The sequence below is a fragment of the Oryzias latipes genome, chromosome 15 (assembly GCF_002234675.1).
Source record: "Oryzias latipes chromosome 15, ASM223467v1".
Lineage (NCBI taxonomy): Eukaryota > Metazoa > Chordata > Actinopteri > Beloniformes > Adrianichthyidae > Oryzias > Oryzias latipes.
Window position 1 is genome coordinate 22850028 of NC_019873.2, and position 16699 is coordinate 22866726.

The 16699-nt window shown below is 36.8% G+C and overlaps 1 protein-coding gene across 1 annotated transcript in view; it reads left to right on the forward strand.

Moving 5' to 3' along the window:
• The first annotated feature begins 432 nt into the window (after positions 1–432).
• hpse2 (heparanase 2 (inactive)) overlaps positions 433–16699 on the forward strand; it is a 64062-nt gene continuing 47795 nt past the window's right edge. Inside the window, exons 1-3 of the mRNA XM_004077148.4 lie at positions 433–834; positions 2192–2346; positions 4791–4952. Of these exons, the coding sequence (XP_004077196.1) occupies positions 560–834; positions 2192–2346; positions 4791–4952 (592 nt within the window). The 5' untranslated portion in view covers positions 433–559. The remainder of the gene's footprint in view (positions 835–2191; positions 2347–4790; positions 4953–16699) is intronic.

Below are 16699 nucleotides of genomic sequence, written 5' to 3' on the forward strand. Positions count from 1 at the left end.
CGTTATCTTTACAAACCATTGGCCTCATAATATTTATAAGGGCGAAGTGCTAAAACATCACTGAAATCTTTAATGTCGGGGAATTTCTAAACAGCAGTTGTTCCAGGTTTGGATTTACAGGATAATCTTAAGTTGATGACATAACATGACTGAACACTTATTTCCGCTTGAAAAGACTCTGACACTAATTAAAGGACAATGTATCAACTTCTCCCATAAATTCATTGTTATCTGCGTAATCTTGGAAAATTACTTTAAACAGCCTCATACCTCAAAGAACCTTGAAATGGGAGGTCCCCCGTCCTCCCCTCCGCCCAGTTTCTGGTTCCCACTACCGGGAAGGCTGTCTAGGGGCGTGCGCTCTTGTTTGCCGCCCCGGGGGGGGGGGGGGGGGGGGGGGGCAGAGAGAGTGAGACAGCTAGACAGGAAGACAGACCCAGATCGATGAGATTGAAGTAAAGAACCGCCATCGAGCTTTGAGGCAGCATTTTATTTTTTCTTCCACCCCTCCATCCTCATTACGCATACCGATCCCCCTACGTCTCTCCAATTCGAGAAGATGCCCAAATCCTCACAGTGCGTATCCCCCTTGTCCTCCCAGTGGATGGCATCTTTGACCATTCTGTTGCTGCAGATTGTGCCTTCTTCCTCGTACTCTTCCTCCTCTGCGTATCAGAGACCTGCGGCTGGTGGGAAGCGACCGGGCTTCTTGGGAAGAACGCTGATTCTTCTGGATGTCAACACCCGCAGTCCGATCAGAGTTCTCAACGACAACTTCCTCTCGTTACAGCTGGACCCTTCGATCATCAAAGACGGTTGGCTGGACTTTCTGAGGTACCAAAGAGCCGTCATTATTACCATAAATGTGTATGAAGATATATTTTAAAAAAGGTTTTATCAGTTTTTCGAACTATTACGCATGCAGCCACGTTGTATGAGCTGCCACACAGAGATTCCAGCGCATTTCAGTCTCACTTAAAACCCCTTTAGGATTGATTTGTCTTGTATGTGTGCACATTATCAACGGAGCTTTAAACAGATTATTTATCAAAACTAGGCTTGTTCTGTTACCGTGTGGGCACATACTCATACTCCACAGCCCGTTTCACAAATATAAGATACATTCTGAGTTTTTATCCATGTTACAATCACATTTAAACTTGAAAAAATGATATATATATATATATATATATATATATATATATATATATATATATATATATATATATATATATATATATATATATATATATATATATATATATAATAACTCAGATTGAATTAAAGAGGATGTAGGCCTATCAGCACCCCCTCTAAACTTCTTTTTTGGTTTATTTAAAAAAGGTTATTTTGGTTGCTTTTGTGTAATATCCTCCTGCAAAAAAAGTTAAACAGATGTCTGGTGTCAGACTCCTTCCAGAGCATGACGCAACGCTTTCATACCCCAAACCATGGCATAATGGCTTTAATTCGGTGTTTATAGGAACGTCACAACACTGACAAAAACAATTACACATCATGTATTAGATTCTCTTTGGTTGAAACGCATTCCACTTCACTGCTCACGAGTGATTCGTCTCTTTCTGTGTGTAGACATTGTATGAAAAATTGTGAAAGGGTGCGTCGGACCTTGTTCTCTGTAATTTCAGATTTTTCGAGACATAAATCGCCTGGAAAAGTTTTACACTTCAAGTCTCTTCAGTAATGACCTTTTCTTTTTTTATTAGAAGACCTCCCTTTCAAAACAAAACCAGGAAATAAAAAAAACGTGTTTTATTGTTTTCTGACACCTGAATTTTAACAGCATAATATGTTGCTTTGTGAATTATAAATTAGTGCTTGTTACGCATCTTGACTTGAAGTTGGTCCATTGCGCGGGTTGAGCTTTCTTTTCCCTGTGAGGTCAGGGGCCTAATTTTATTTTATTTCATATAACATCTTGAGTTTTGTCACTTTTTATAAATACAATAATAATAAGATGAAGAATAAGAATTGGTAAAAGGCAAAAACTTTGAACTAAACATATACAACAAGTTGAAAAACTAGAATCCGGGCTCATTTACACAAAAACATGTACTTCTATTTATTCATTTTACATCACAATATTAGTCATTAATTTATCATCATGGTTTTTTTATTTTATTTTTTTTACATTTTCTCATTGTTATTTTGCGGCTGCGCGCGTCCACAGCTCGAAGCGGCTCGTCACCTTGGCGCGCGGCCTGTCGCCTGCTTTTCTTCGCTTTGGCGGAAAGAGAACCGACTTCCTGCAGTTCAACAACCAGAAGAACCTCGCCAAGTTCCGAGGACCGGGGCCGGATTATTATCTGAAGAACTACGAGGACGGTGAGCGCACACGACACGTGTCTGGTTTTCGATCCCTGTCCCTCCAGCCGGCCGCGCAGAGGAAGATCTGGCGTCTCCTCTTTGGGGTCCTTGTTTAACCCTCCTGTCGTGTTCGGGTCAAATCTGACCGTTTTACAACTTATAATACTCATAAATATTATGTTTTACATCTGATTACCTCAAGACCTTATGATATCCTTCACACTGTGTACTTGAACATATAAAAGTGATGATCACCTATTTCATTCAATTTTGAGTGTTTTAATCAACCTTGTTACACCTGTGGTGTTCCCGGTCAAAAGTGACCGTCATAGGAAATGAATGGGTATCCAGAGTAAATTCATTCAACATACAGAAAACATCCCCATACACACTGCCCCAGCTCACTCACACACTCTCACACACACACACACACACACACACACACTCTCACACACACACACACACACACACACACACCCACACACACACACACACACAATTTCTTTTGTGGGTACACATGTCTTTCTGCTTATGTGCCGATCCTCTCACGTGAACCAACTTCCTAATGATACAATGTATCATATGTTTACACAGACTAGACAGGTGTCTTTTGAACCCATTTCTTTCCCACGCTTCTGTACCTATCACACGTGAACCACACCTTCCAGACTAATCAATGTATCATATGTTTACACAGACTAGACAGGTGTCTTTTATGTGAACCCATTTCTTCCCCACGCTTCTGTACCTATCACACGTGAACCACACCTTCCAGACTAATCAATGTATCATATGTTTACACAGACTAGACAGGTGTCTTTTATGTGAACCCATTTCTTCCCCACGCTTCTGTACCTATCACACGTGAACCACACCTTCCAGACTAATCAATGTATCATTTTTACACAACCCCATACTATATATAGGTCGATGTTTGCCTTGCATTCCTTTTACTCTGAGCACAATGAGTAGACGACTGAAGCGTTTTTCTGTGGAAGAGGTTCTGGTCCAGGTTCTTGGGCATGATGAAGAGGGCACTGAAATTGAACCAGAGATAGAGGAGGATGTCTCGGAATTGGAAGACATCACAGATTTTGAACCAGACTCTGAGGAGACTGACCAGTCAACAGATGGAGAGGGAAAGGCACCTGAAGAACAGGCACCTGAGGAAACATTTCAGTCCAAAAGTGGACACTTGCTCTGGTCATCATCCCCCCAGGACCGAGGAGGTAGAGCGAGAGTGGAAAACATCATAAAGATGACACCAGGACCAACGCGTTATGCAGCATCTCGTGTGGATGACATCAAGTCCAGCTTCCAACTCTATTTACCAGAGTCCATTGAGGGAATTATACTTGAGATGACAAATCTGGAGGGGAAGCGTGTGTTTGGGGACACCTGGAGAGAAATCGACCTGGTAGACCTCCAAGCCTACATAGGTCTGTTGATTTTAGCTGGAGTGTTGCCAGAAAAGGAAGCGTTGTGGCCTCTGTGCCCCTAGAGACATCAAAACGAGCCTGACATGCTGCAAATGTAATGCTTATGTTTGCAAGGCCCACTCTGACCTGAGTGTCACATGCCACTCATGTGCATGAATACACACACAAACACACACACACACATACCCACACACACCCTGTTGAGTTTGGTGTTTGGTTTTCCATTTATTTTTTGTATTATATGTTCATTTTGTAGTTCATTTTCAGTGCCCAATTGTATTTTCACTGATGTTATTTAATGTTTACATCTACAAATTGTCGTTAGACACTACTTTTAAATGTTGTTCTCAACTAAAGAATGTTTAATAAAAAAATTGGTGGTGAAATTTTTTTTGTGTGCTAATTTAAGACCAGTTAAAACAGACCGGTCAATTTTGACCGGGAACACTAAAGTAGGGGGCTGAATGCGAACACGACCGGAGGGTTAAAGCGACGCACCGCTTTCACATTACAGTATATGTGTGATGTGTTTGTTTTTGCAGCATATTCCAAAAGAATAATCACAGTTGCTCTTAATTGACAAATACGTCCATGTTTGAGCAACGTGATGCGCCTATGAGCATGATCTCGGTTTTTAATATAACAAGATTTTGGAAATTTTGGTCTTAATTTACTCACATTTGTGTAGAAACACCTGCCGAGAGAGCACACCTGTCTACAATTTCACCTTATGATCGTAAGTTAATTGAGGGTAACAAAATCAGTGATAAGGCCTTATTTAAACTGATGCAAAAAAAGCAGATTGTCAAAGTTGTGATACCTGAAAATACCTGTTTGTGCTTTTAAATAATGGATATATTTTGAAGGAGTAGAGAGTTTTTTAAGGGATCAAATGGTTTCAACATGTGGCTTTACTTTGAAAATACATTTAAGATTAAATGTGAGGTATGACTGTAAATGTATTTTAGTGATGAATCTGAGGCAAATGGATTAAGCATCAGAATTTCTTTTGCTGACTTGCAGACATAGTGCGCAGTGACATTGCCCTGGACAAACAGAAGGGCTGCAAAGTTGCCAACCATCCTGACATAATGTTGGAGCTGCAGAGGGAGAAAGCGGCGTCCATGCAGCTCGTCCTGCTGAAAGAGCAGCTGTCCAACATCTACAGTAACATAACAATAACAGGTAGGAGATCACTCACAAACTGCCTCTTTGGCCCCCACTCATATCCTGACATGTTTTCTGGACCCGGTGGGTCATGCACATTCATGCGCCTGCACTCACGCAAGGTTTTAAGGCATGCCAGTGTAAACCATCAGCTTCAGAATGACAAATGTAATTTGTGGAGCAGGAATGTGGGGACGGATTGAAGGGTAAAGCAGCAGCGGCTAGTAAACAGAGTGCCAAGATTTTTGCTGTCAGCGTGATCACATATAACGCCGCCTGACCGCAGAAGGAACTCTTGGTTTCTGATTTTGGGTGGGCTGCATTTCATATCTGTTATTGTGCTCGACTCGGATGGGAACTGGAGAGCTGCAGAAGAAAATAAATGAGGCGTAAATAAAAGATAGGGTTGTGAAGCTGATGGGATTGCCAGTAAATTATTTACCGGTAATACTTTGTGGTAATATTCCCCAAGTTTTATTCCAAATGATATCTAACCAAATGACCAATATGTAAATGATGAAGCATTACAGGATTAAAGAATACACTGGGAACTTAAACTGGAATAAGATCAACTTTGGATGGATTTTGAGTCAACTTTTCTTAATTCCTGTGCATCGTGAATATTCAGTGGTGGAGTTGTGATTTTAAGCAGGTTTTTTAATCCAAAACAAAGACTTGTGCATCTTGAAAAAAATAGGGTTTTGGAAGCAGAATTGACTGTACTAACTGGCAACTCATTCATAGAGAATATATTAATATATCTGAGTGAAAGCCAGGATCACACTTACAAGTTCTTCCAGTGGTTAAAAGTTTAGATACACAGGGGTAATGCGCAAAACCCCATGTTCACTGTCGATGCAGGGGCATGTAAAATATTTGGCCAAATGTTTTGAATGGACAGTGATAAATTACATCAAACAAAGAACCCAGATCGAGCCCAAGTGAACTCCGTTGAATATATCAGTCATGCTTTGGGTCATTACAAGCAGAACTGGTGGGCTCGCCTTGTTATTTTTCATTCAGTTAGATCGTGCGCTTTCCCGAAACAATGTGACCTGTGTGTGGCCGCCTGAGTGATAAAGGGAGATACAAGCAGCATACATCAGTTGGTTATTTTCAAATAGTCTCAAGTGCAAAAGTCAAAACACGGCCAGGTAGCATTTATCACGGAAGACAAACACAGTAAGAATTTAGACCGGCTCGTGGAAGAGGTCGTGTCAGGTGTCCTCTACCTTTGCACATTAATTTCCAAAAGTTGCAAAGTCTGTTAGAAAGCTCCATCACCTTCCAGCCTGTCATTCTGTCTCCCAGTGTTTTCCGACAGTAAGTTCTAAAACGTATGTCTGGGGGGAAAAAAGAAACTATTTAGCAGAAGCATTGCACAATATACCTTTGAAATGTTCATTTTTAGTGTTTGAACAGACAACATGTCGGAGGTGTAATATGAGAAATGTAAATACTATCATAAAATCTCCTTGGCGTGAAAAATGAATTGCATGAACCATTGTACGTTAATTTTGGATGATGCAATTTATTTTTCTGCTTATAGAAGTTTTACAGACCTAAATGATATGAATAAGGGTGGCAACAAATGACTAAACTTCTTACTTGCACTCATCTGCATTCTTGTATTAGAGGCTTCAAATAATGATGAATTTAGTTGCTGACGAATTTACTTTCAGTTTTTCTCAAATTTTCTATTTCAGTATTTAGTTCAGCTTTGATTTTGTTTTTGTCAATTAAAAGTCTCTGAGTTAATTCTGTTTCCTGTCTCTAATTAATATATATATATATATATATATATATATATATATATATATATATATATATATATATATATATATATATATATGTATATATATATATATATATATATATATATATATATATATATATATATATATATATATATATTCATACTATTTTATGTGTTTGAAGCATTTGGATGCTTTTTATGTTGCAGCATTCTTTTCTACTTTAGCTGCACGTTCTAAGTGTATTTTTTAATCAACTGTCAGAACAAAGGTATTAATAAAAAGGGAATTTGAACACATTTACTTCAGTTAATTTAGCGTGTTTTTTAATGCATGTATGAAATGATGTCCTTCTTTTTTAGTGTCAGTCTAATCAGTGACATTAGTGTTTGCAGCCCCTTTTATTTCTATTTCCGGTGAAATATTTTAGATTATTGCAGAGGTGGGTTTTTGTTCAGGTAATTTGTATTCAATATAACATCGTGCATCAATCAAATTGATTGGTAGCTGTAATGATCATCATTAGTAACTTAAACCTTGTTAAAAAATGTCTCATTTTAATCTCTTTTCACACTTTTAATTTGGGAACTGAGTAGTTTTACCTTGTACCTCATTAAAATAGGCAAAGCTCCCAGCTGAATGTATTTATTTAATATTCTTTTATGTATTTTCACACTGTTTCCTTCACGCATAAAGTCTGTGTTTTTGTCTCTTGGCTTTGACAGGTAGACTTAGTTTCACACATGTGCTTTACTGCTAATGTTTTTTAAAATTAAAACCATGTTTCCCATAAAACATGCTACTTCCTGTCATGAAGGCTACTACTTACTCTCCTGACTGAACTGCACGACCCACCAGCTGTCTCTTTGATAGTGAAGAAAAATAAGCTCAAATGAGTTACAGGTGATAAATTTAACACTTATATATCCCCCCCCCCTTTTTTTTCTTTTGAGTTAGTTTCTGAAACTGTAGTTAATTTCAAAAATGCTAAATATCCTAAAGTGAACTTTAAAAATCAAATTAAAGCTGATTTAAAAATATCAGATAAAAATATTGATTTAACGCGAAAATAAAGCAGTTTTTTATTTTTTGTATTTTTAATATATTTCAGAATTTCTGGCAAAATGAGTCATCTCTGTGATGGAGGAAAGGAGGAAACTTTGTTACACAAGTACTGAAGATTTGTTAGAAAATGGTCTGGGAACAATTAGATTCAGTCTTCAAGTTTGAGTGTGTGAGTGCGTGCTCGTGTGTATGTGTGTGTGTATAAACGCAGGTGGTGTTCAAACAGCCTTTGACAGCCTTCTTCCATCCTTTTCCACTCACCACTGTCTGGCCTTTGACCCTGTCTTGTTAGAGCTATCAGTAATGGGGCCACTATTTGTTAACATGCACACTCAAATCCAACAGGGGAATTAAGTTGAAAAATTACCCCAAATTTAGACAAGGTCATGGTCGGTGTCATTTGTGTCTACTCAGGACTGTATTCTTCTATCTAGATTCATTCGCTCCATACTTATTCTTGTCCGTAATTGTTCTTCTTCCAAAAGACTCGTTTAGTTTTTTCCTGTGAAAAGCGTATCCCATTGGTGTCCTATGTGTTCTGTCACGCATGTATAGGACTTTAGCTTTGTCTTTTGTGGAAAATGGGAAATGATCATTCCTTTTGATTAACTTATCTGACTTTTTATCCCAAGCTATTGATATTGCACGTTAAAGAATAAATAGAACTCCACCTTTATATTCTCATGTACTTTTATCTTCATTTTCTTTTTTCACATGATAGCAATAACTTTTTTGTTACGTGGCCACAAAGGAAGAAAAAGAGAGAAAAAATATCAAACACCAGTTGGTTTGGTGTGTTTTACATTCAGCAAATGCAGGTGATGATTTTGCCACATATTAATAGACTTATATATATATAAATGGGAAAGAGATGTTGAATCTCTGGATAACAATATTAGCTTTTGGTGATCAGGTTGGTCCCTTTGGCTTAGATGCTCACAAGTCATTTTTGCAAGTTGAAGTGAAGTCCCAAGTCTTTAGATGCAAGTTTAAGTCGTGTTGTATGCCTCATATATAAACTGTTGTACTTTTGTCATTTTTAGTACTTTGCTGCAATATTAACAAGAAAATATTCATTTGATAAATGTCTTGTCTCTGCGTTTAAGACTTAAGTATGACTCTGGTCACCAAGAAAAAGGATCACTCTTGAAAATGTCCTCCTTTCTCACATAACAACTCATTAGGGGGATTGGGGGGGTTCAATCTGGGGGGGTTCATCTTGGGAGGTGGGGCTACTTGACAGTGGTCCTCCTCCCATTGGTTCCTGCATGGCCTCGGGCCCCACCCCTCTTGGTTAAATGCACCTTAAGGTCTCTGTGCGATTCCTGCGGTTCTCTTTCACGGTTCAGTTCCGATCGGACTGAGCTCCACGTCGCTCTGAGTGCGTGCTTGGAGTGAAACAACTGGACCAAATGACCACAGGAAATCACTTTCCTTACCAAGAAGGAGGGTCTAAGGGCAGGGATGCCCAGTTTAGCTTAGTTTAGCAATATTGTATTTTATGACTGATTTCATGTTCTTATACAATTACTGATCTGAAGCCCATTAAGGCAAATATTGTTGTAATATGGGGCTATATAAATAAAACTGAATTGAATTGAACCACGAGAACACGGTGCCAGCAGGAAATTGTGCGTTCTTAGAATATTTGTCACCTCTGCAGTTTTCTTAATTTAGTTGTGTTTACTGCACTGCATTTAGCAAAACCATCATATTATTTTAACCAAAATTGAAAATCTGGGTAGAAATGTATTTTGTGTTTAAAAAAAAGACAAAAAAACATTTTACATATGCAAACTGTTCAGCTTAATCAAATGTAAACTCTGTCAGGCTCCCACCTCAATAACATATGGCATCTGCTGACGGTTCAGTAGCCTTAATTTAATTCCGTTTACTGCACCACATTTTACTAACCTGTCACGCTTTTCTGACCCAAACTTAATTGAAAATCTAGGTAAATAGCTTTACGAGTCCATGTATATTAAACAGCTCAGAATATCACAGAAAAGTCTATAGCGTGCAAATCCTACAGGCTAAATTTGAAGAATTCTCAGCTGCTAAAAATGTGTTTACAAGCTGTGATACCTGCAATTTCTTTATTACAGCCAGAGCAACCTTGGCACACAGGCTGCCACAGCGGTTTTTATTGCCTTTCCTTTTGCCTTTGTAACTCTTAAAATAAGACATAAGTCATGAACTGAAGCCTTCTATTAAAACAAGCCTAAAGAAGAATTAATTCAGCTAATATCATTGTGGTTTCATGAGTTATTTATGAAAGATAAGAATTGTTTTGCCATCTTTGAAATGTCTAAATGTGTAAACCACAAAAAAGAAAAGGACTTAAAAATTATAATATGTTTTTCTTATAGGTAACATCTGAAAAAAAATACTCTGAATGGACTCGAGAATGTTTTTTTAGAAGACGGAAAAAAGTGTCTTTTTATGAAAGTGAAAATTTAAATGTATTAATAACAAATAATAACAACAACAGAAAAATTACAGCTTTAGTTACTTAAGCAAAAACCAGTACAGAGGTGTTGCACCTCCGTCCTCCATCCTGCAGCTGAATACTATTAGAGCTTTGCCTTGTTGCCAGAAATGCATCATGGGATGTTGCTGCGTATTTCAGTTTAATAAAACTGCATGATTTCAGTGCCTCTTTGGCTCTTATATAATGGAATTTAATGCCTTAAAACAAAGGAATTTTTCAAATTTGGTCCAATAGTAGGCCTACACTAAAAAATAATTTTTTTAATCAATATTTCTACAAAACTGAAATATGTTTAACATAGAAAAATATTATTCTTAAAACTCATACAACTTAACTAGTTGAGGAAGTTCTGACATTAGCTTTTGACAATATTTCTGTTTATCAAATTCAATTTACCATCACAATAAAAAACATAATGAATATTGCAGATATAAAAACTGAAGTTTAATTGAATTTTATGAAACATTGTTTCAGTGTTGCCAGATAGTCACGGTTTTCCAGCCCAAAAGTAATGTAAAACAAATAAAAAGTTAATTATTTAGATGTAATTATCAATAATTAATCATCCTCTATTTATTACTTTCCATTTTGAAAAAACATATTTTAATATTATATCTGCAATTTTGCTGCTAGTCAGAGCAAAACATAAAATAGTGGACTCCCATTGAGCTTCAATAACAACCACAGCAGATCAAACATGAGTTTATGTACACCCCCCCCCTCCATTTTTTCTTTAACATTCAGGGAAAAAAAAACAATCTTATTAGTAACTTATTATAACGATCAAAAGGGGATTTTTCCCCCTGCATTTCCTACTTTTTGTGAATTTAAGTGAAGTCCCTCTGAAACGTATTAAAGAGCTGCTGGATTTTAAAAACCTGTTATTGTGAATTTAATGTTTTTACACAAAACAATCAAAAGCAAATCAAATGTCACCTGAGATTACTCCTTTCCTAATTTTGCAACACCAACAGTAAAAATCCCCCCCCCCAAAAAAAAAACAAAAAAAAAAACATTAATGCATTCATAAACAAATGATTTATTGTTTCTTTTTTGGTAAAGGCACCGACGTTTTCCTCATTTCATGTCTTTTCGGTGCAGCTTTCTGTCAGATCTGAACACTAAATTAACGTTAGACATACGTGAAATATATTAACTATTAAAAGGAAAGTGAGGACATGCAATTCCAAATATCAACTATGTATTAGAAAATAATAAAGCATTACATTGAGTAACGCTGAGTAAACTAAAGGCACAAATTTAACTGAGTTTAGATAGAATTGCAAGATCTGCTGTAAGGCCGCGCACCATGTGGTGCTGCACCTCGCAGCCTTCGCTCTAACTGAACAAGAAATATGCAAAATACAGTCTTTAGCGAAAATAAGGTTTCAATTGATATTTGTAAATTGCATTTATGGACAGGTTAGTGGACACACATTTACTTCATTAGTAGTTGCTCATGATGGCAAGGACAATGACGTGTTTGGTATGTCTCATGTGCCTCTCCTGACCGCACGTCTATGGTTGAAAAGTATTTTAACGAGGAATTAGAACCACAATTTTGTCAACCCGCCCAAAGTAATTTTTGTCCGCAAATTCAGAGCTGCCCAATATAACCACCTAATGACTACAGGCAGAAGAAGACGGGCATACTGCCACTCTTCATCAGCGGAGACTGCGTGGATCCAGGCGGCAGACTTCTGCTTCCTGTGAGTCCACATGGAGGAGAGCCTGACCTGGAGAACGAACACCAGTGAGCTGCTGAAAAAAGTTCAGCAGAAACTGTATTTCCTCAGGTTCCTCAGGAGAAATATCATCACACAAAGACTGCTGTTGACCTTTTACCATGCCACCATAGAAAGTGTATTAACACACAGAATAAGCACTTGGTTCAGCAGCTGTACAGCGGCTCAAAGGAAGCCTCTCCAGTGGGTCATCAACATCGCCCAAAAGATTGTTGGCTGCCCTCTCCCCCATAGCTCCCGCTTACTCAAAAGAGCAAAGAAAATCATCAGAGATGATTCACACCCTGGACACTTCCTGTTTGACCTGTTGCCTTTAGGCAAACGCTACAGGTCAAGCAGAGATTGCAGAATAGTTTTTATCCAACTAAACATGTTGAACACGGCCAGGAAACATTAAACCTGGATCTTTTCTTATAAATTATGATAATTTTTGGAGCTTTCTTCATATTAATTATTTTTATTATAATGATTTCTCTGGTTTTTAACAATCTTAACACATATTGAAGCGCTTTTTATGTATTTTTATGTATGTTTTATTATTTTTAGTAGGTATGAATGTTGCACTGACCAGAAAGCACTTTTAATTTCATTGTACGTTTGACAATGACAAATAAAGATCTATATATCTATACAATTGGGTGGAAAATCGCCCAATCTGGGAACACTGATTATGAGGGTTCAACACAGATAACTTTAGTAGATGCCATATTTTTTAAAAATATTTCTCTTTCATTATATGAAAGTAGACTTCAAAGTTATGCTGATTTCCACATACTGTAGTTAAATAAGTTACAGTTAAAGCGTAAACACCCATTCTTTCTGTGAAAAACAATAGAAATGTATCAGCAATGCAACACAGCGTCACACATAATATTACAGTATGGGAATGCATTTAGACTTTTTATCAAAAATAGAAGAATAATGAAAGTGAGAGCAGAAGACGGACAATTGAACAGTACAAATCCAGTATTGAAACAAAATTCATCTTGGAATCATTCCAGGCCTTTTACGTGTTTATTGTAAGATATATAAAACTGACAAATATTATTTAAAAAATGTGATAAAGGTTTGTTTTGTGATGAAGCACATGCTTTGCAGCCTGACATCATTGTTTAGCCTCTCTACTTTCTTTGTTTTATAGTCTGATGTCATTCACACAGTGTCATGTGGCAAGAATGTTTAACGTGCATAATCAGTTGATGGCTTAAAACAACATCTGTGGGAGTAAATCAGTCTTTAATACCTGAGCTTCTTACTTACAACTCACGCAGATGTTCCGCGCTTTGCCAAAAGGTTCTGTGTTAAAATTGCACGAATAGGACAAGGTCCAAAAACCTAATAATTCATAAACTTTTCAGCGACATGTAAACGAGCATTACCAAAAATGTTATTGAGGAATTGAATTGTGATTTGTTTGACATCTCTTCAGCTCTTCTTTGAGCAACAGCAGAGCTACCAGATCTACCTTAGACTTGAAAAATGTTATTCTAGACTCTGAAGAGATGGAAAAAAGTAGGTGTTTTGTTAGTTTGTTTTTTTCCAAACTATTCTGTTGGAATTTAGCTAAATCAATAAAAAGTTAAGAACCAAATAGTGTTTGTTTTGATTGTCTAGATTTAGTTGTGTATGCACCTCATTAGTTTTGACCTAAAAGGATTCTGTCTCTGCAGTAGGTTGGGGTTCTAATTGGAACAGTTCTGTGGAAAAACTGTGAGACAATAAATGTGGGAATTAAAGTAGAATTCCTTTTCTTCGCAGAAGGTACTAGCCCTTAATGACATGCAGGAACACTGAAGGTGAAAAATCTGAAAGGAGCGGCTTTAGGAGCAGGCGCAGAAGAGGGAATTCACTGAACATCTGGGAATGGCTCGAAAATCTTTCCATCAAAACAAACTGGCACAGCTGTGCATCTAGTTCTACCTTTTTGTTTGTACTCACTTGAAAATGAAAACATATTGTCGTTCAAAAGAAAGAAACCTAAACCAGCACTTCAATTCATTTTGGTATGTAGTTCTTCCCAAGTTTCTTTGATGGATTTTACATTTAAACATTTTTTCAAATGTTTTTTTCTGCCTTTAGATGTGCAGTTAAATGCATTCTCTCAGTTACCACTGACACATCAGGGGAAAAAAAGCAGTTTTAGAGGCTTTTGGTGATTATAAAACTGTTCATTTTCATTTTTTCTGCAATATCTTGCTTTCCTCTTCCAAATTTGACACTTTTACACCAGCCAGTTGTCCTATTGGCAAAAATAATATATTCTCCAAAAATATTATATTCTCTTTTGGGTTTTCAGTGACTATAATGGCAGAAATGAGTCAATGGACTTCCAGGGAGACGGATGTAAAAGGAAGCAACACTCAAGATTATTATGGACCCATTTTGTGCAATGTAAATTCATCATCATAACATCATAACAAATAAGAACGGTAATTTAGAAATGCATTTATAAGGTCAAATATTAAAGATTGATTGATTGATTGATAGATAGAAATGATTTAATCCAGACTCATAGTCCAATCAATGAAAAAGAGTACACAAACCCACAGCATTAATAAAGCACAATATCAAGAATACACAAAAAACCCACTCCAATCATTTTTTAAATTTATTTTAAAATCATTCCCAAAAGCATGCAGTTTTTTGTACAAAAAAAAGTTGTTTTTCTAGGAGTTTCTGCATGATAGTGGGGCTGCACGACATGAGGAAAAGTAGCGATATGCAATATTAGTGATCAATTTTGCGATGACGATATAACTTGCGATACATGAACAAATAGCAAAAACAACAAAAACATTTCCATTTCACTGCAAAAGTTTAATTTAATTAAGAGTCAAAAAACCTTAAATTATTCTCCAAATGACCATTGTCTAATTAGGAGGGCAACATCTAACATAAAAGCTCCATCCGATTGTTCAACAATGTGAACTGCTCTGTCTGATTGGTCAAATGCATAAAGGGATTTATTCAATTCATTAAATAGTTAAAGTTGCCGTGAGATTGTTTCAGCACATTTAAGGTTTACCATTTATTGCGATTTTTGCCAACTTTTGCGACATGGATATTACACAGTTTGATATCGCGATAACGATAATTTTGCTATTAATTGTACAGGCCAACATGGTAGTATCTGCAGAGCGGCAGTAATTCATTAGAAATTTGCCTCTTAGTTGTTGGTGGGACCGTTGGTGCGGAAGCAAGACTTCACTCATTTCCCATGATCCCTTTGTTTACACTCTCTACCGCTAGCTTATAGCCCCTCACACCCCCAACCTAACATTAGGGGTGCATCAAAAATGGCGAGCAGCATTGGAGCTATAGAGCTGTTCAGTTTTGAGTAAGATGCCAGCTAAAACAAGGAAAACAAAGACGTACATGGATCTATTTATCTGCAAGTGGATGCATCAGAATGGAACGGAGCATGGAGCTTGTGGCCTGCTCAGTGTATCTTCTATTTCATAGATAAGATCTTTTTCAAACAGCATGTTTTTTGTCTGCTCCTAATTTAAAACAATTTGAAAAAAGAAAAACAGAGAATTGCAATTTTAATCTTAATTTTCTTTATTTGTCCTCCATCAAAAAATACCACAAAAACATGTTAAAAGCACGGTTTTCATCTGAGTTGGTCTATAAGCTGTGACACTAACATGTAGTCACACAGAAAAGTGGTTCCAGGCAAAGCATGAAACACTTTCTGACCTATATATCCATGAAGTTTGATGAAACAAAATAAGAACATTTCTCTTATAAGCACAAAACATAAATAATGCCACAATGAAATTGAATTTTTTCATGAAATTCATGATAAAAAAAAAATTTTATGCATCTTTTTGTTCAGTTAGTTTCTTTTTGTCAAAACCTTGTACTGTATCTGAAAGTTGGACTTTTTCTGATTTTGTTTTTTTTTTTGTTCTCCAGCACATTCCACACACTCTCAATGGAGCTCAGGTCTGACTCACCTGTGAACATGAGTCTCCAGCTCCCTGAAGTACTTTTTCACTGATAGGATCATAAATCTTTGCTCTTTTTTGCTTAAATGTAAATGTTTGTTTTGTGAAGGTAAATTTCCACTGAGACAATTCATAGTTTCTGACTTTTTCTTATTCCTTTAAATAATTATTTATTGAACATGTCATTATTTAAATGTGTGGTTTATTTGTGTGTTCAAGTTTGTATTTTTGAACTCAATAATGACATCTGCAATTGGCAGTGAAAAGAAAAAAAATGTCCATAGACTAAAAGTCCTGGAAGCAGTTTTTTTTGTACATTAACAAGAAACAAAACAGCGAACCTTTTAGTTAAGAGAATCCTCAAAGTCTGCTTGGAGTTTATCTAGATCTGACAGCAAACCATGTAGGTCTCTGGATGTTTTCAATTACATGTTTACTCAAGTTTGGTTATGTTTAAGCATTAAAAGCTTTTGGTTAGTCAGATGTAAAAAAAAAAAAAAAAAAACAAAGGAAGAAAAAAAAAAACAAGAATGGGAGAAACATGGATTGCTTTAACTTACACCCTTTCACAACACTGGCGTACCACACTTTGAAAGTCTAATTTTTCCTTTTTATGCGTGACAAGCCTCATCCTATCTGCAAACAACTCTGAATGTGGTGCTGACACAAAAGAAAACCTCCCACTGAGACACACCAGCTTGAAAATGCTTGATACCCTGAAACAAACTTACAATTTGTGTCCAGCTGAAAGAATGACATC